Consider the following 19,200-nt stretch of genomic DNA (forward strand, 5'->3'; position numbering starts at 1 on the left):
CGGCACAGACACAGGTCAACTTTATGTGATCCTCATGTCACAGGTTTGAACCAGGGCCGGCACAGACACTGGTCAACTTTATGTGATCCTATGTCACAGGTTTGAACCAGGGCCGGCACAGACACAGGTCAACTTTATGTGATCCTCATGGCACAGGTTTGAACCAGGGCCGGCACAGACACAGGTCAACTTTATGTGATCCTCATGGCACAGGTTTGAACCAGGGCCGGCACAGACACAGGTCAACTTTATGTGATCCTCATGGCACAGGTTTGAACCAGGGCCGGCACAGAGACAGGTCAACTTTATGTGATCCTCATGGCACAGGTTTGAACCAGGGCCGGCACAGACACAGGTCAACTTTATGTGATCCTCATGGCACAGGTTTGAACCAGGGCCGGCACAGACACAGGTCAACTTTATGTGATCCTCATGGCACAGGTTTGAACCAGGGCCGGCACAGACACAGGTCAGCTTTATGTGATCCTCATGTCACAGGTTTGAACCAGGGCCGGCACAGACACAGGTCAACTTTATGTGATCCTCATGTCACAGGTTTGAACCAGGGCCGGCACAGACACTGGTCAACTTTATGTGATCCTCATGGCACAGGTTTGAACCAGGGCCGGCACAGACACAGGTCAACTTTATGTGATCCTCATGTCACAGGTTTGAACCAGGGCCGGCACAGACACAGGTCAACTTTATGTGATCCTCATGGCACAGGTTTGAACCAGGGCCGGCACAGACACAGGTCAACTTTATGTGATCCTCATGTCACAGGTTTGAACCAGGGCCGGCACAGACACAGGTCAACTTTATGTGATGGCTCATGTTCCATCCCTGTGTCCCCGCCGTGGGATGTGAAAGAGCTCTGTCATCCTGCCAGAAGCTGATTACACCTAGACATGCAGGGGCCTGTGTAGTGTGACTTGTTGTCGCTGCAAGCTTTCCAGTAGAAGGAAGCAACCGGAATTGTACATCAATGTGATAATAAAGCAATGAAAAATGGAAAAAATATTTCCCCAAATATTAACGACTTTCTTTTATGCAGCTCGTTTAGGGTTTCAGTTTGAAGGAAAAGATTTTGATTCCATGTAAACATACCTTTCAGGCTATGGTCCACCTGTTGCGGACTGAGGGAGTGCAGCTCAACGACAAACCCACCCCGCCTGAGGACAAGAGCAAGAGGCCCAAGGGATACGTGGCCAAGAAACCAGAGGAGGACCCTGACTGGATTGAGTACTGGTAAGGTTTCACTTTGATTGCGCACTGGAATTTAATCTTTGAATGAAAAGAAAGAAAGAGTCTGTAGCAGTAGAACCCACAAAAGGATGATTTTATACAATAATCCTTGTGTAAGTCCATCAGATAAAATTAGACAAAGATATAAGTATTACCAAACTGTTTTTGTTTTAGGGGAGTCTGTTAGAAATCTGATCTTCTCCAAGCCTCACTGACTTCACCTTCCCTGGCTCTGAATTGGGTCAGCTAAAATTTCGTGCTGGATGGACTGGAGAGCACTTGGACAAATCAGACATGGGACTTCTACATGAACTCCTTCATCTAGAGGATGAAAGTCACTTGTTCATTTCAATGCTTGTTATTCTCTCAGGTGCCAGAAAATTGGTTCGGAATAACTTGCTCTAATACACATGTCGTATTCATTTACAGCGCTTACTGCCCTTTATCATATCTCTAAACAGCGCTCTGCCTTATTTGATTTTCTATGGAACTTCTACAGTCTACAGTATTTTCTACTGTTTTCAGCAAATGGATTGCAGAGCTGTCCGATGACAGCACCAAAGCATTCCTGCGCGGAATGGAGCTTGGGGTGGAACTGGGGGAGGCCTGGCTGGTCTGCAGTGCTGCCACCTACATCTGGAACTACAACAACCACGTCCTCAGCAACTGCCGCCACCACGACATCGTGCCTGCTCTCACAACCCTTCTTAGCGGCCTGAAGAAAGTTGGCCATGCAGGGTAAGGGAGGCAGGGTGAGAGGTGTTGGTAGTGGGGGGGTGGGGGGGGGGGGGGGTGTTGGAGAGAAAGAAGGGCAGGACCGAGGGCAAATAGCCAGAGCATCGGTGTGTATGTGATGATTAATGTGTCAGAGTGCATTGAACATGCTTTAGTCGAAGTCAGCGTAACTTGTTGACTGCCTGTGTGTGCATGTGCAAGATCACAACCAGGCATTTAATAATAATAATAATAAAGATAGCTTATATAGCGCCGCTTCACAAATTTAACTATGCTCTTAGCGCTGTACATCGAGATATAACAATTTCAATAATATAAATACAAAGATGATATTATAATAATACACATTTACAAATATCACTCACGTGCATACATCCTCGTGCACACCACGCACATACACACTCCCACTCATTAACAAGTGCTTCCATCCCCCTGCCACTGAGATGTTCATATACCCCCCTGGACAAGCTCACACCATGTCCGTCTCCTCTCCTTTGCCTTTAGTTCTTGACAGGCACGTCCACAAAACGCTTACGGGCTATGCCTTAGATAATTTTTACGTGGAGGGGACAGTGAGAATGTCACAGAGTTTTCAAGAAAAACTAACTGAATTTGCAGATGAAGTTTGGTTCTCATACTGGGTGGCCGAGTGGTAACGCACTTGCGCTCGGAAGCGAGAGTTTGCAAGTTCGACCCTGGGTCAGGGCGTTAGCAATTTTCTCCCCCCTTTCCTAACCTAGGTGGTGGGTTCAAGTGCTAGTCTTTCGGATGAGACGAAAAACCAAGGTCCCTTCGTGTACACTACATTGGGGTGTGCACGTCAAAGATCCCACGATTGACAAAAGGGTCTTTCCTGGCAAAATTGTATAGGCATAGATAAAAAATTTCCACCAAATACCCGTGTGACTTGGAATAATAGGCCGTGAAAAGTAGGATATGCGCCGAAATGGCTGCGATCTGCTGGTCGATGTGAATGCGTGATGTATTGTGTAAAAAATTCCATCTCACACGGCATAAATAGATCCCTGCGCCTTGAGTCCGAGTCTGGAGATACGCGCGCGATATAAGACTTATTATAACATAACAAATTGTCCCCCAGCTGGTACAGCAAAGTTTTTGCTGTGTTTAAAATTTGCTCCAGTGAGTTTGCTACTACCGATGACTTCACGTTGAACATCTGCACCATATTTTCTGCTTCCAGAGAAACCATCTTGCTGGTCAACATCTGCAAAGCGTTGGCATGCGGCCTTATTGCACCATGGATCCCGCAACCATCAAAAGGGGACAAGTCAGAGGCCGTTTCAGTGGCAGACAGCAAAAGTCCACGCAGCAAGGCAAAGGCACAGACGGGAGCGAAAGGGTCCAAGCCTAACGGTCTTGGCATCAGCCCTGATGCTGGCCCCGATGTCAAAAAGGCTGTTGAGGTTTGTTGGGATGAAGCTGGTGTGTTTTGTGTTGTGTTGTGTGTGTGGGTGTGTGTGTTGTGTTGTGTTGTGTGTGTTTTGTGTTGTGTTGTGTGTGTGGGTGTGTGTTTTGTGTTGTGTTGTGTGTGTGGGTGTGTGTTGTGTGTGTGGGTGTGTGTTTTGTGTTGTGTTGTGTGTGTGGGTGTGTGTTGTGTGTGTGGGTGTGTGTTTTGTGTTGTGTTGTGTGTGTGGGTGTGTGTTGTGCTTGTCTGTGTGTTTAGATGAGTGATTTATTTCAGTGTATTTTTATTAGCACTAGTGTACACTTTCATATATGAACTGTAGCATTCATGACATTGTACCCCCTTTGAAAAATGTGTACACAATTATTACACTTTAACTGAGAGATGGAGATAGAGAAAGAAATAATGTGCTTGCCTATATGTCTCTCTAGCTCTGTGTTTAGAGGAGTGCACATTTATTTCAGTGTATTTTTTATTGGCATTATAGTGTACACTTTCATACATCTAATAAAGCATTCATGACATTGTACCCCCTTTAAAACATTTGTACACCATCATTTCACCTTAGCTGCACTTTCGGACCATCAGTGTATTTTAACATGAACAAACATATTGTTTTTACTTCACCAGGTATGCGAGTTTGCCATTACGGTGACAAACGGCGACAACCCTGGAGACGTTGTTCCAATTGCCGTGCGACAGCCTTTGTTGCACACTTGGGTCAAAGCCAAACAGATGGCTCAGCAACAGATCGCCAAGACGCTCGGCACTGACGATGATGTGGGTTGATTATTGTCATTTGTTGCTGCTGGTGGACTGATCAAGTTAATTGTGTATTCAAGGGCTGAAATAGAATGTGATCGAATTAACAAGTATGCTTGTGTGTGTGTGTGTGTGTGTGTGTGTGTGTGTGTGTGTGTGTGTGTGTGTGTGTGTGTGTGTGTGTGTGTTAGATGGTTGCATCTGTAGTCACTAGCATTTCAAAATAGACGTTTGTAAAATAATATTTTTGTGTGAATCATGGATAAACTTCTTGTGTGCTTTAACTCTCAGAATCCCAATGTTTTTGTCTAGTACATTTACATAAACTGGCTTAAAAAAAACTTTAAAAAACGCTTGCAATGAGTGTGCTCAGAAATTGTTTTTGTAAGGTATAATAGATTGAATGGAAGCAATTACTTGACAATTCAAGCAGGTCTGTACTCCGAGCATGTTGACGATCCAGATTGTACACTGGAGTAGGCAACAATACATGGGAGCTTTTCAAACAGATTTGACCTTGGTTGCTTTTCATATTTTGTTGCAGTCCAGCATGGAGGGTCAGAAGCCCATGACCCGTGCCATCGTTGCCACGGAGATGCTGTCCATGACGAAGAACGGCATCATGGAGTTCAAGGACACGCCCTTCGTCGGTGATGTAAGTGAAAGAGATAAAGTGATATTGTTGAGACGACTTGTTTTTCTTTCCCGGAAATACTCAAATAGAATTGTCTTCTTAGATCTATATGACCAGTTTCTTGCTCTCTTTGTCTGCAGATGGTTGGTTGGTTATTATTTTTTCATGGTCTCGTCAACTGGTATTGCTATTCGAGACCTATGTAAGTTTGTTTCTTTCCGTCTGCAGATAGCCCAGTTGGTAGAGAAGTGCCACTGGACGGATCACTTCATTGAGCTCCAGCTGTGGGCGCGCCTGACCTTCCTGGCCTTTGAGGTGGGCAACCTGCACAACCTGGTCATGCTCTGCAGCAACAAGGCGCTCAGGTTTGCCCGCAGCGGCACGCAGGCCAAGGCTCGCACCAAGGACAAGTAAGTGTGTGTGGGTGTGGGGGGGGGATGTGGGTGTGTGTGTGTGTAAGTGTGGCAGCAGCAAGGCGCTCAGGCAGGCCAAGGCTCGCAACAAGGACAAGTAAGTGGGGGGGGGGGGGGGGAATGTGTGTGTGTGTGGCAGCAACAAGGCGCTCAGGTTCGTCCACAGCGGCACGCAGGCCAAGGACAAGCAAGTGTGGGGGGATGTGTGTGTGTGGGGGGGATGTTTGTGTGTGGGGGGGATGTGGGTGTGTGTGTGGCAGCAACAAGGCGCTCAGGTTCTTCCGCAGTGGCACACAGGCCAAGGCTCGCAACAAGGACAAGTAAGTGTGGGTGGAGGATGTGTGTGTGGGGGGGATGTGTGTGGGGGGATGTGTGTGTGGGGGGGATGTGGGTGTGTGTGGCAGTAAGAAGGCGCTCAGGTTCTTCCGCAGCGCAGTGCACGCAGGCCAAGGCTCGCAACAAGGACAAGTTTGTGTGTGTGTGTGGGGGGGGGTGTGCGGGGGTGTGTCTGTGTGGCCAGGATTTGGATATAGATTTTTGTGCTGGGGGACACTGGGATAATGATTGTTGGCGCTGCATGTTTCAGACACCAGTACATGGTGGAGCAGGAGATGCTGAGCTACGCCAGCGTGCTGCATGGACACAGCCTCATCAACAACATGGCCGGCAAGAACTCCATGAGGCGTGAAGCCATGGCGGCTTTTCTCAACAGTTGCAGGTTAGCTTTTGTTCGTTTTCATCTTGGTTTTACCTCCTGTCAACCTGTTCAGTTTGTCGTCTCAGGATGACTAGCTGCAGCTGCTTGTCACCCTTATACCAAAACAGAGCTAAAGAAATTAAACTTGTACAAACAAACAAACTGCTGTAGGCAGTATTAAAAGATACAAACTGGGCTGGCGGATCCTTGCTCAATGTACAATTAAAGTTTAAAGTGACACTGTCATTTCAAACCTATGGTGTGCTCATTCAGGCATTTTATTCTCTCTTGCATTTTTGTAATTTGGTCTGACAGGCAAATGTTGCTCATGGTTTTACAGTGTGTTGCTAAATAAAAGATTTTACTAATTAATAAATGATTTTTACTACTAATACTCTGCTTGTCTGACAGATTTGCCCGGGCTGCCAACAACTACGAGCTGGTGATGACGGCAGCGCGTCACTACTGGAACTCGGCCATTCCCCTGGTCAGCATGCCCATTGAAAGGGAGCTGTTGAAAGAGCCAATGAAAGTGATCCTGGAATGCATCACAGCCACATCTGATAAAAAGATCAAGAAGGAGGTAAATACACACACACACACATGCAAACACACACACACACACACACACACACACACACACACCACAAGCACACACACACACACACACACACACACACAAACACACACACACACCACAAGCACACACAAACACACACACACACCACAAACACACACACACACACCACGAGCACACACAAACACACACACACACACCACAAGCACACACACATACACACACACCACAAGCACACACAAACACACACCACAAACACACACAAACACACACAAGCACACACAAACACACACACACACCACAAGCACACACAAACACACACACACACACCACAAGCGCACACAAAAACACACAAACCCCGTCCCCACCCTACCTCCCACTTTCCCCTCCCCCTGCCCATCATCCCCACCCTACCTCCCACTTTCCCCTCCCCCTGCCCATCATCCCTACCCTACCTCCCACTTTCCCCTCCCCCCTGCCCATCATCCCCACCCTACCTCCCACTTTCCCCTCCCCCTGCCCATCATCCCTACCCTACCTTCCACTTTCCCCTCCCCCTGCCCATCATCCCTACCCTACCTCCCACTTTCCCCTCCCCCTGCCCATCATCCCTACCCTACCTCCCACTTTCCCCTCCCCCTGCCCATCATCCCTACCCTACCTCCCACTTTCCCCTCCCCCTGCCCATCATCCCCACCCTACCTCCCACTTTCCCCTCCCCCTGCCCATCATCCCTACCCTACCTCCCACTTTCCCCTCCCCCTGCCCATCATCCCTACCCTACCTCCCACTTTCCCCTCCCCCTGCCCATCATCCCCACCCTACCTCCCATTAAATTACATATCTTACCCAACTCACATATAGCAATTAACCCTAGTTCAGTGCTGGATACGCTGTACGCGTCCCCTTGGTAACCAAGGGAGACCACTCTAAAAAAGAGAGTGCTCTATCCCATAATGCCAGACTAACTACTAGCCTGACTTCCGTATGCGCGCGCATACGCCGCCATCTTATCATTCCATACTCAGCGCTCAGACAAGCTGGTCGCATTTGTGTACGCTCTGGCTGTTGTTCAGCCGATGTTGCTTGGTCTGAGGGACCGGGTTTCTTCTCCTTGGTATTCTTTCGTCGTCTTACCTTGCTACTGTATTGAGGTGAGATCGTTCTTTGTTTTGTACTTGTTGTAAAGGCGTTGTCTGGCCATTTTTGACTTGTGAAATTTTTTCGAAAAATTTTTTCTGAAATATTTTGACAAAGTCGTACATGCTATGGCTGATAACGTTAAGAAGAGGCAGAGTTCTAAGCAGGTGGCTGCTGAGTCCTCCCCTCCCAGAAAGATGCATAGAGAATCTAAACAAACCGTCGCGGGGGTGTTAGAATCTGACTCAGAAAAATGTGTTGATGTTTTGATAGGCATGCCTTCTGCCGCCATTTTGCCGGCGGCCATTTTGCCGGTGAAACCTTTGGATAAGGTTGCTAATGTTGCTAAACCTGCTAAAGCGGTTTCTGCTCCTGCTGTTTCTGGTCTGGCGGCCGCGGACGTGGCCTCTCTTTTGCTTGCACTTAGTTCACAGGTTTCTTCACTGGCGGAAGAAATTTCGTCTACACGGGCTGAACTACGTTCACTCCCTTCTGGGGTGTCAGGACCGTCATCTTTGGCTAAGATGGTGGCGGGCCCTTCTGTTACGGTGACTACAGCTGATGTTCATGCTGTTCAGGATGGGGATGAGATTATCCCACTTTCGTCGGGTGGTCTGTCTCCTGGTGGTTCGCGGTCACAAGGTATGTTTGCTACACGAGTACCTGGGTTCTCCGGGGAAAGTGTAGCGCGTCTACAGTCAAAAGTAGCCACGGGCATCGCGCTCACGGGTGAAAGTTCTGATACCCCGCCTGGCCATCGCCGCTCTGTCGGCCGGTCAGGGGGGGGTAAGGACACTGTAGAGCGTACGGAAGGTTCGTTGCTTTCTGCCGCGCCATTTGACGTTAGGCAGTCTGTGAGACTTCTGCTTCCACCTGCGGGGGAAGAAGGCAGTGGAGATGGGTCTCTGTTTGACTATGACAGTCAGGCGGGGAGTCAACTCCCGGACTGTACAGATGTGCAGGACGACTGTCTGGGCGAGGGCACTTCCGTTCTGGGAGAGGATGCCGGTGTCCGTTTGCCGTCTAGGCTGGGAAGTGCGGTGGCGCTTGCAGCTGAAACGGCTTCGAAGTACTTTGAAGAGGGGGTAGTGGAGAGCAAGTCGCAGCTTGCTCCACCGCCCTCGGCTTGGGGGGATTTTCGTGTTGATAAGAATACGAAGGGTTCTTTCAAGTTCATCGAATCGCCTTCTCTGGCGTTCGAGATGTCGAAGGTGTTGGTGAAGGGTTGGTCTAAGGGGGTGTCTCCTGTTCCGTTGTTGGCACAACACAGGGAGGCTCCCGAGGCGGCTGTACCGTGGTTAGCGAAGATTGGTCAACAAGTTCCTTGTTCGGCTAATATGCGCAACTTCAAGCTGGTGGTCAACCCAGTCAGACTGATTGATTCCTACTCTTTGCCTATGTCGGTACTACCGGTGACACCGGAACTGACGGCTCTGAGGGAAGATGGCTATTCGAAGGAAAGGCCTGTCCCTTGTACGGAGGCATCTTTGATGTCTTTAGAGGAGACAGGACGCTCTCTGATGGAGTTGGCCTCTGTGTCAGAGTCACTCCAGAGATCGTTGTCGAGGTCGATTGCTATGTCGCTCGATCCCTTTGAGTTCCGGTTCGACGCTTCCTCGGAAGATGTGATGACTTTGCTGGCTACTTTGGCCAGGGTGTCACAGGAACAAATGGCGTTGTCGGCTAGATTGTACACTTTTGCCGTGCATTCTCGCAGGTCGGCTTTTTTGACGGGGTCAAGAATTAGGGACAAGGTGACGATCGATGCTCTGAAGGTGTCTCCCGTCATGGATGGTTCCCTTCTGGGTCGCGCATCTTTGGATGCTTTGCAAAAGGAAACGCACGAAGCAAGAGATCTGGCTATAGCCAAAGTTGTTCGTCAAGGTTTTCAGAAGCCTCATGGCAAACCTCAGGGTCAAGGCAAGACTCAGTCTTCGTCCGCGGCGGCGGGCAAGACGCAGGGTCAGAACTCTTCTTTTCGGGGTAGGGGGCGTGGTTCCTCTTCTCAGAGGGGGGGTTCTTTTGGCGGGTCTAGGGGGTCGGGGCGCAAGCCCCACCCCCAATGATGCCCTCCCGAACTTTCGGTCCCTCTAGCCCCCACCGTCGTGGTGGCGGGCGGCCCCTCCAGGGCCCTCACTACCTGGTTGCGCTTGGTGGCCAGCCAGTGGGTTTTAGGGGTGGTCAGTTCGGGGTTCCGGCTACTCTGGGCAGAGAAGAAGGCACCTCTGTCCAGGATACCTCCGCCTTTCAGATTTCCAAGCGATCCCGAGGCCAAGTTGGCTGTGCAGGGGGAGGTAGTTGCTCTCCTGCAAAAAGAGGCGATCGAAGAGGTTCGCGATCAGGGATCGTTGGGATTTTACGGCAGGCTCTTTGTGGTGCCCAAAGCATCGGGTGCGTGGAGGCCAGTTCTAGACCTTTCATGTCTGAACAGGTTCCTGAGAGTGGTAAAATTCACGATGGAAACGCCGGCGTCGGTGAGAGAGGCTCTCCGTCCGGGTGATTGGGCCACGTCCATCGATCTCACGGACGCTTACTTTCACGTGCTGATGCACACAGCGGACAGAAAGTGGCTGCGGTTTCGGTGGGGGGAAAGGATTTTCCAGTTTCGGGCTCTCCCGTTCGGTCTGTCCCTCTCTCCTTGGATCTTCACGATGGTCGTTCGTCAGCTCTGTGCCCTAGTGAGGCAGGAGGGGGTGCGCCTCAGGGCGTACCTCGACGACTGGCTGATTTTGCACCAGGATCAGGCCTTATGCAGCACACACACGCACAGGGTTCTCAGCCTAGCGAGTCAACTCGGGTTCTCAATCAATGTGGGGAAGTCCGAGTTGGAGCCTTCACAGGGGTTCACTTATCTGGGCATAGAGTTCAACACAGTGGAGTGGTCAGTTCGTCCCGCTCAAAAGCGGGTGGACAAACTTCAGTCGCTGATCCGGGAGTTACTCGGAAAGAATGTGGCCTCGGCTCGGGAGTTGTATTCTATCCTGGGTCAGATGGAATCTATGGCCTCGCTGGTTCCGTTGGGAAGAGTGCACAAGAGACCATTTCAGGCGGCGGTGCAGGCTCGGTGGGATCAGGCAACTCAAGCTTGGAGTTGTCAGGTCGAGTTGGGAGATTGGTTCAGGAGCACCACAGGTGTCTGGCTTCTTCCTTGGGTGTCCCAGGGTGTCCCCATCACTCCCCCGGCTCCGGAGAACGATCTGTTCACGGATGCGTCTCAGACAGGGTGGGGAGCTCATTTGGCGGATCAGACGGCTGCGGGTGTGTGGGACGTCAGTCAAGGGTCCTTGCACATAAACGTCTTGGAGCTGGAGGCTGTGGCCTTGGGCCTGGGGGCGTTTCTTCCTTCTCTGGCGAGCAGTCATGTCAGAGTACATACAGACAATACGACTGTTGCGGCTTATATAAATCGCCAGGGGGGGACGCGCTCGCAGGTTCTGTCAGACAGAGCATGTCGCTTGCTGATGTGGTGCAGTACGCATCACATTCGGTTGTCAGCAACTTACCTGAGGGGCAAGCTCAATGTGTTGGCGGATGCCCTGAGCAGGGGGGACAAGATACTCCACTCGGAGTGGACCCTCTCGCATCAGGCCTTGGAGCGCCTTTGGGTTCAGGTGGACAAGCCGTGCATCGACTTGTTTGCGACAAGGTTCTCGGCAAGGCTCCCGCTTTTTGTGTCTCCGTTCCCGGACCCCCAAGCCTGGGCGGTGGACGCACTCGAGATGGACTGGACGAACCTGGTGGCTTACGCGTTTCCTCCTTTCTGCATTCTGGGCAGGGTAATAAGGAAAGCAGACCTCGAAAGGCCAGCGCTAGTGCTGGTTGCGCCTCTCTGGCCCAGCCAGCACTGGTATCCGGATCTGGTACGTCTGGCCGTTCGTCCTCCCATCCCGCTCGCTCTAAGGAAGGGCGAACTTCTGCAGCCTCGGTCAGGCATTCATCACGTAAACCCGCAAATGCTGCAACTTCACGGGTGGGTGTTATCAGAGACTCTCTGCTTAGGGCAGGGGCCTCTGTGTCTACTCTGAAGCTGGTTCAAAACGCTCACAGAGAGTCGACCAACTCTGTTTACGCCTCGCATTGGTCTTCGTGGTCGAAGTGGTGTCTTGAGAATAATGTGAATCCTCTGGCGCCTAGGTCTATGCAGTTAGCGAATCACTTGGCGTGGCTAGCTGATCAAGGGGGTTCTCCCTCTTCGTTGAAGGTTAGAAGGTCGGCAATTGCCTCTACTCTCAGGCAACTTGGTCACAAAGTTAACTTGTCGGGGGTTATCTCCGGCGTTATTAAGGGCGCTTCTCTTAAGTTGGCTCGTGACAAAACAAAGCTCCCGGCGTGGGATGTTTTTTTTGGTGTTACGTTTTCTTGCGTCAGAGGACTTTGAGCCTATCCATTTAGCCAGTCTGGCAAATGTAACTCATAAAACTCTTTTCTTGGTCTTACTCGCTACGGCTAGACGTGGTAGCGAGGTGCACGCGTTGTCGGGAATGGCAAATGATATCTCCCGGGAGAAAGACGGTTCTTTTTCTCTTAGGTTCAGGCCTAATTTCTTGGCTAAGAACCAAAAACCAGGGCAACCATCCCCGCTTATCCGTATTCCCCCTTTGAGCACAATCCTGGCCCCGGGAGATGAGGATGTTTTTAACTGCCCTGTACGAGCACTCAGCAGCTACCTGTCCCGGACTCAGCCTATTCGCTCTATGTCTCAGAAACTGCTCTTTATATCACTCAATACGGCTCGGGGGAAGGACATTTCGAAAGTTACGCTAACCAAATGGGTTTCGTCTACCATTCGGAACGCTTATATCTGGTGGCAAAGACAATTAGGGGATACCAGAATGGTGTTGCCCCTTACGGCTGCCAGAACTCACGAGGCCAGGGCGTGGGCTTCGTCGTTGGCAGTGCTGAGATCAGGTCGTCTTTCAGAAGTTCTGGAGTCGGCATACTGGAGATCGGAAGACGTTTTTATAAACTTCTATCTCCGGGAGGTGGCTGGCATACGTCAGGATGGCAGCTCTGCTTTGCCCTCTTTGGTGGCTGCAGGGCAGGTTCTTGTGGATTGATATGGTGAGTACCCTCCTCCTATGATAGCAATCTGCTATATGTGAGTTGGGTAAGATATGTAATTTAATTAAAAATTTTAGTAATAAATTTTCATTTGATTAATATACTTACCCAACTCACATCGTTTATTCCCTCCCGCCTCCCCGCTGTGGGATTTATGGGGGTCTAAAAAAGGAGTGAGTTGGGCTTCGTTTAGGAATGATAAGATGGCGGCGTATGCGCGTGCATACGGAAGTCAGGCTAGTAGTTAGTCTGGCATTATGGGATAGAGCACTCTCTTTTTTAGAGTGGTCTCCCTTGGTTACCAAGGGGACGCGTACAGCGTATCCAGCACTGAACTAGGGTTAATTGCTATATGTGAGTTGGGTAAGTATATTAATCAAATGAAAATTTATTACTAAAATTTTTAATTTTTCCCTCACCCTGCCCATCATCCCCACCCTACCTCCCACTTTCCCCTCCCCCTGCCCATCATCCCTACCCTACCTCCCACTCCCCCCCCCCCCCCTGCCAATCATCCCTACCCTACCTCCCACTTTCCTCTCCCCCTGCCCATCATCCCTACCCTACCTCCCACTTTCCCCTCCCCCTGCCCATCATCCCCACCCTACCTCCCACTTTCCCCTCCCCCTGCCCATCATCCCTACCCTACCTCCCACTTTCCCCTCCCCCTGCCCATCATCCCCACCCTACCTCCCACTTTCCCCTCCCCCTGCCCATCATCCCTACCCTACCTCCCACTTTCCCCTCCCCCTGCCCATCATCCCTACCCTACCTCCCACTTTCCCCTCCCCCTGCCCATCATCCCCACCCTACCTCTCACTTTCCCCTCCCCCTGCCCATCATCCCTACCCTACCTCCCACTTTCCCCTCCCCCTGCCCATCATCCCTACCCTACCTCCCACTTTCCCCTCCCCCTGCCCATCATCCCCACCCCCGCCCCATACGCACTAACCAAGGCGACACCTATTCTCCTCCAGGAACCCCCAGAAGAGGAGCAGACCCCAGCAGAAGAAGGCAAGGAGGCGGAAGAAGGAAAACAGGAGGGCAAGGGCGGCCAAAAGAAAATCGTCCCAGCCAAACCCAAGCAGCCAGCGGGTATGATCGGCAAATCTGGTGAGGACCTGACGCTTCGTGCGGCCATGTACGGCGTTCTCTTCCAGTCCTACGCTGATGAGGTAAGTGCTTCACTGCCTACCGTACTCGTAGTAGTTATACTCTGCCTAAGAGATGGAGTGTTCATAGAATCATTCATGGTGCTAATCCTCTGAAGACGGAGTATGGCTGCCTGTACAGCTGGATGATTTAAAAACGGTTGTACATGTAAGTTTCGCAGTTGGATAACGTCCAATTTTATGATATTCTCCTCAGGAGACAGAGTATGCCAGCCTTATATGGCTTGATTATTGAAAATGATGGAACTTGTAAGCTTCCCTGTTGGATGAGGGACTTTTTCTCTGTACTAAGGGGTCACGTGAATGTTTTTTGTGTGCATCTATATTAGTTACTTTGCATTCTTGTTGTGTGTTACGACAGGGAGAGTGGGAACTGGCACTGCAGGCAATGGATCAAGCCATCACTGATATGCCAAGAACCAAGCACAGGCTGTGAGTGCTCTCATTACTCTGAATTATGATTTAACTTGTTTCTGACTAAGTATTCTCTTTTTTTTCAGTGTCTCTGTCTGTCACTGTCTTTATCTGTGTCTGCATATCTGTCTGTGAGCAATATCTGTCTCTGTCTGCCTTCCTGACTATCTGGCTGTCTATCTCCCCATCTCTCTTTCTTTCTCCCTCCCTCTCTCTCTACCTCTCTCTCTTGCTCACTCTCTCTTGAGAGAGTTTATGTACGTGCATGCCTGTGTCGATGTCAGCCTGTCTTTCTGTCTCTTTCTCTCCCTCTCCCTACCTGTTAAGCGTTTGTGCATGCATCTGATTATGTGTGTGTCGATGTCAGCCTGTCTGTCTGTCTCTTTCTCTCCCTCTCCCTACCTGTTAAGTGTTTGTGCATGCATCTGATCATGCCTGTGTGTGCCCACCTACACAGTTCCCAAGATCAACTTCCAGCACACAGAACTTTTTATTTCTTTCATAAAAATTAATGATGACTTTTTTTTTAAAACCATGTTTATTCTGCTCGCCAACAGGTTGGTCTTCAAACACCGTGTCATGGTGAAAGCTAAGCTGGGACGTAGTGTTCACTCGGATATCCAGAAATTCAAGGTAAATGTTTCGAGAGTTTTCATGCATATACATTTCAAAAGCGTATGTGTGGTCCATGTAATATGTTTTGAAATGCCCAAGGTACGTGTCCTTGTTGGATAAAGGAAGAGGGGAAATGCATGATTCCAGTATTGTGACAAAACTAACATGTTTGATATGTGAGAAAACTAACTTGTATTAAGATGTGAGAGGCTGAAGCCTGGCACATACTTGGAGAGTAAAAAGTAGTTTTGATACACCCATACACTGACAATATATAAAGACACTTTGATACACACACACAAAGAGACATGCACAGACAGTCATGCATGTGTGTGTGCATACATGCAAACAAATGCATTCACATCACAGGCACACACACACACACACACACACACACACACACACACACACACACACACACACACACACCCACACACACCCACACACACCCACACACACACACACACACCAACAACCAGAAACACAGACATCTTACCGTTTTATGTATGTGCATATACTAACAAAACTAGCTTATCCAATGCGAATGACTGGTATTGGCTGCATGTCACACATTTAATATTGGGTGCATAAAGCTGTGATGTGATAACTGATGAACTTTTCAATTGCCTCCTACTTCTGCCAATAACCTTTTGATAGCTGGGATGTGATGAATATGTATCTTTGGTATGATCTTTTTACTAACTCTTTACTCCAGTACAATTTATTCTCTACACAGCTTTATGTTCATGTAATCATTAGCAAGATCACTCTGTCAGTGTTTTTGAGGATAACATGAAATCAAGAAACTTTTGCTAGATGACTGCATGAATTAATATTACATTAATTAAATGTATTATATATGCATGCATACGTTTAAATACATGTCATATTGCATTGTTTCATATTCAGAGTTTCACATCTGAAAACAAATTTGCTCTCAGATTTTCTTATATATTAATCAGTAGTTTTAGGTTTGCATGCAGTGTTGATGGACACTGAACATATATTATCCCTGTCATGCATGAAAACAAATCTGTCTGTTTAAGCTCACTGTACAGCTTTTGTCATCTCCTTTTAAACTGTCATTTGATTTACCCTAATTTTTTTCTGCCACAGGAAGTAAGAGCTGTTTCTTCGAAACATCCAAAGCAGTATATTTTGTTGAAAATGAGTTATAATTCAGTTGATTTTTGATTTTTGATTTGGTGTTTTTGTTTGCTTGTTGCTTCAGTGAGTACAAATTGATAAATGTGAACATGGCAGCAGCTGTATCATAGTTGGAACACAATTTCAGGTCTGTTTAGATGAACAGCTGAAGCACATACTGCTGGTTATACAGTTGAAGAGCACAACTAACATTTGTGCTCAATTGGATTTCACATCAAGCAGACTGATCGAGGCTTAAACAGAGCTGATTCCAAAAGAACAAAATTTAATTGTCATGGACTTCAGGCAATTTGCGATTAAATTCTTTTTAGAAAATAAGTATCTAATGCTTGATTGATGTTCATTCGATTGCCAATGTCATAAACCTTTTCTCTACTTGCAAATTATGTGGATCAGCATGGGTTTTTTTATAGTTGATTTCACTTATACATAAACAATTTTGTTTTCATTGAGTTGCTTTTGATAGGTGCAATCAAAGGAATATATAGCTGCTGAAAGTGTAAATCCCATGAATGTTCTGAAGAGTTATTTGTGATTTGTTTTTAAACTGCATGCTTTTCTAAGGTCTGTGAGATCACGGGCATTGATATCAATAAACTAACTTCATCACAGCAGTTTGAGTTTATAACTTTAAGATTGTTAGAATCTTTTTTTAAAAGATTAAGCATTTTCACTTTGCATTTGTGTAGAACTAAAATGCATTTCTTGGTACTTATTAAGTTAGATCCTTTATCCGTTGCATGGAGACACGCTCTTGATGTTTAAGAGTTAGAGTGTACAGTCAAGATCATTAAATATTTATTGTATAGTCATATATATATACTTTATGCCTTTATTTGGACATAATAATGACACAGGATGGCGGCATTGGATTTAAAAGTACCATATGCCCTGTGGCTCACAGTCACAGTGTTTAAAATACACACTAATTTAAATGCAAGAAATGTATGCATGGCATGACTATATACACTTTGTCAGCTCTTAGACTAGCTGTTTAAATTAATTCAGTATCATTACACGTGCTTGTAGCTGAGAAGGTTTTATCTGAAAATGAAATATTCAGACTATAAGACTGAAAAACAAGGGTAATATTCTGGTGACTGTCCTCTATATGCAGAAAGGGAGCAACAGATAAATATCAATTTCTGGAAATGACTCTAAAGTTGGTAATGTGATTACATGTGAAGCTCCCTTTATACGCTCTGGTGACCTTTTTATATGGCAATCAATTGACATGTTACCTTAATTATTGGAATTTTAAAGAATGTAAAGGTGCAGTGTGTATGACATATGCACAAAGCTCAGACTTGAATAATTAACTTTGAGAATGACACAAAATAGGATCATGATTTTAAAAGACTGGTACATGTACATCCAAGTATGCTGAAGACTATAACGAAATAGCTGTGTTGTTTGTGTGGTATGGAGAAAGATTGTATGATTGGTTGATTCCTACACAGGATGAGAGTGAAGACTACGTGGCTCACATGTGGAGAAGAGTTGCCCTCAGCTCTAAAGAACTCAGCGAGCAGCTCTCATCATACCAGAATGCCATTGAGGCGCTCAACGTGAGTTATCGCTGACATTTTGTTTCAAACTCTCAGATTTTAAGTTGGCCGCACCTTACTTTAAAAAGCCATGTTTTTCCAGTTGGTTTCCCCAGCAATGAGTTTAAAACGGGTTCCTCTGTATTCATTCCCGGATTCAGGGCCCCATCAATGAGTTTAAGAAAGGGTTCCACTGTAGATTACCAGTTATTACTCGAACAAAAAAGGGGCGTACGTTGCAGTCTGTACAATCCTTCCCATTTTCAGAGCCCCAGCAATGAGTTTACAAAGGGGTTCCGTTGAGTCTGTATTCATACCAATTTGCAGAGCTCGAGCAGTCCCTGAGCGTAACGGGGGGGGGGGGGGGCATTTTATTGGTTCCCATTTTCAGAGCCCCAGCAATGAGTTTAAAAGGAGCCTAAATAGTCAAAACGAGTTAACAAGTGTGGTTCCACTCTTCATAACACCCTGTTTTCTCTGATTTTCTGGTCATAACCTCTGTACATTTACCCCTATTAAATTACATTCTTATCCCAACTCACATAAAAGCAATTTACTTCAGTTTAGTGCTAGGACGCTGAATCGTCACCTTGGTAACAAGGGGAGGTAACCCTAAAAAAAGAGCGACCTTGACCCTATAATAGTACGAAGTCTCGCGTGACTTCCTGACTGCTTTATAAGACCTGGTTTTCTGAGATTTTTTTAGGTCTGATAAGAGGTGTTCTACTGTTTCATTTTCATTCACCTATTTTCAGAGCCCCAGCAACGAGTTCCAGAAGGTGGAGTACCTGCTGGAGTTTGGGCAGTGGCTGTACGCCAATGAGTTCCCCCTGCAGGACGTGCTGGACCAGGTGGAGTGGGCCGTCGACATTCTCCTCAACATGCATGATGAGGTCGAGGCCACACTGAGAAAAGATGGTATGGGCGTTTTGGACTCACTTGGGTTTCAGGAGAGTGTTAGGAATTGTCAGTGTACGTGTCCTTAAATCCTTCTTCAACAGCCTGCTGAGCATGCAGGATGAGGAATCCATGTTGAAGAAGGATGGTGTGTGTAGTTTTGACTGACTTGGGCTATTAGAAGAGTATTCGCCAAAAGTGAAGTGTAAAGTGATCAAATCTTACTTGATTATGATAATCAAATAGATGCTTGTCAACCACTCTCTCCTCCCCCATTTCCCCTTCCTCCTCCGAACAGCATCCTACTGCTGTGAAGGGTAGTTAATTGAGCATTTACACATCTTATTGGGGCTGTGTAACCCGGAAGCTCTTAATCAGGAACAGCCCAAAGTGTCAGGGGCCACAGAAGATAATGGATAAGTCCTTCATTGAGAGGTGTCCTCTCATCGCAGGTGTCTTGCATCACAGGCACCACCACATTTTTTTGCTGGATGACTTAATTAAGTAAAATGTTTTATGAAGTGATTTCTCTGTGGCTGGTGCCTATAAATTTATTAATCTTTTATATCGCTGTGACCAATATTCATAACAGAAGCATTATATAATGTTCTGTTTTGTTCATTGTGGTAATTTTGTTGTTGTTTCAACAGCAGTGAGAGGGAGCACAACATCGATGGACAGCAAAAAAGGCAAAGGTT

General features: G+C 47.6%; 1 protein-coding gene across 1 annotated transcript in view; it reads left to right on the top strand.

Moving 5' to 3' along the window:
• Window positions 1-19,200, top strand: part of LOC138981137 (cilia- and flagella-associated protein 46-like) — a 130,067-nt gene that overhangs the window by 49,197 nt on the left and 61,670 nt on the right. Inside the window, exons 22-35 of the mRNA XM_070353974.1 lie at window positions 1,115-1,248; window positions 1,771-1,983; window positions 3,182-3,404; window positions 4,037-4,186; window positions 4,713-4,823; window positions 5,031-5,212; window positions 5,802-5,933; window positions 6,324-6,495; window positions 13,668-13,865; window positions 14,224-14,294; window positions 14,834-14,909; window positions 17,519-17,626; window positions 18,361-18,523; window positions 19,153-19,197. Of these exons, the coding sequence (XP_070210075.1) occupies window positions 1,115-1,248; window positions 1,771-1,983; window positions 3,182-3,404; window positions 4,037-4,186; window positions 4,713-4,823; window positions 5,031-5,212; window positions 5,802-5,933; window positions 6,324-6,495; window positions 13,668-13,865; window positions 14,224-14,294; window positions 14,834-14,909; window positions 17,519-17,626; window positions 18,361-18,523; window positions 19,153-19,197 (1,978 nt within the window). The remainder of the gene's footprint in view (window positions 1-1,114; window positions 1,249-1,770; window positions 1,984-3,181; window positions 3,405-4,036; window positions 4,187-4,712; window positions 4,824-5,030; window positions 5,213-5,801; window positions 5,934-6,323; window positions 6,496-13,667; window positions 13,866-14,223; window positions 14,295-14,833; window positions 14,910-17,518; window positions 17,627-18,360; window positions 18,524-19,152; window positions 19,198-19,200) is intronic.

The sequence above is a fragment of the Littorina saxatilis genome, linkage group LG12 (genome assembly GCF_037325665.1).
Source record: "Littorina saxatilis isolate snail1 linkage group LG12, US_GU_Lsax_2.0, whole genome shotgun sequence".
Taxonomy (NCBI): Eukaryota; Metazoa; Mollusca; class Gastropoda; order Littorinimorpha; family Littorinidae; genus Littorina; species Littorina saxatilis.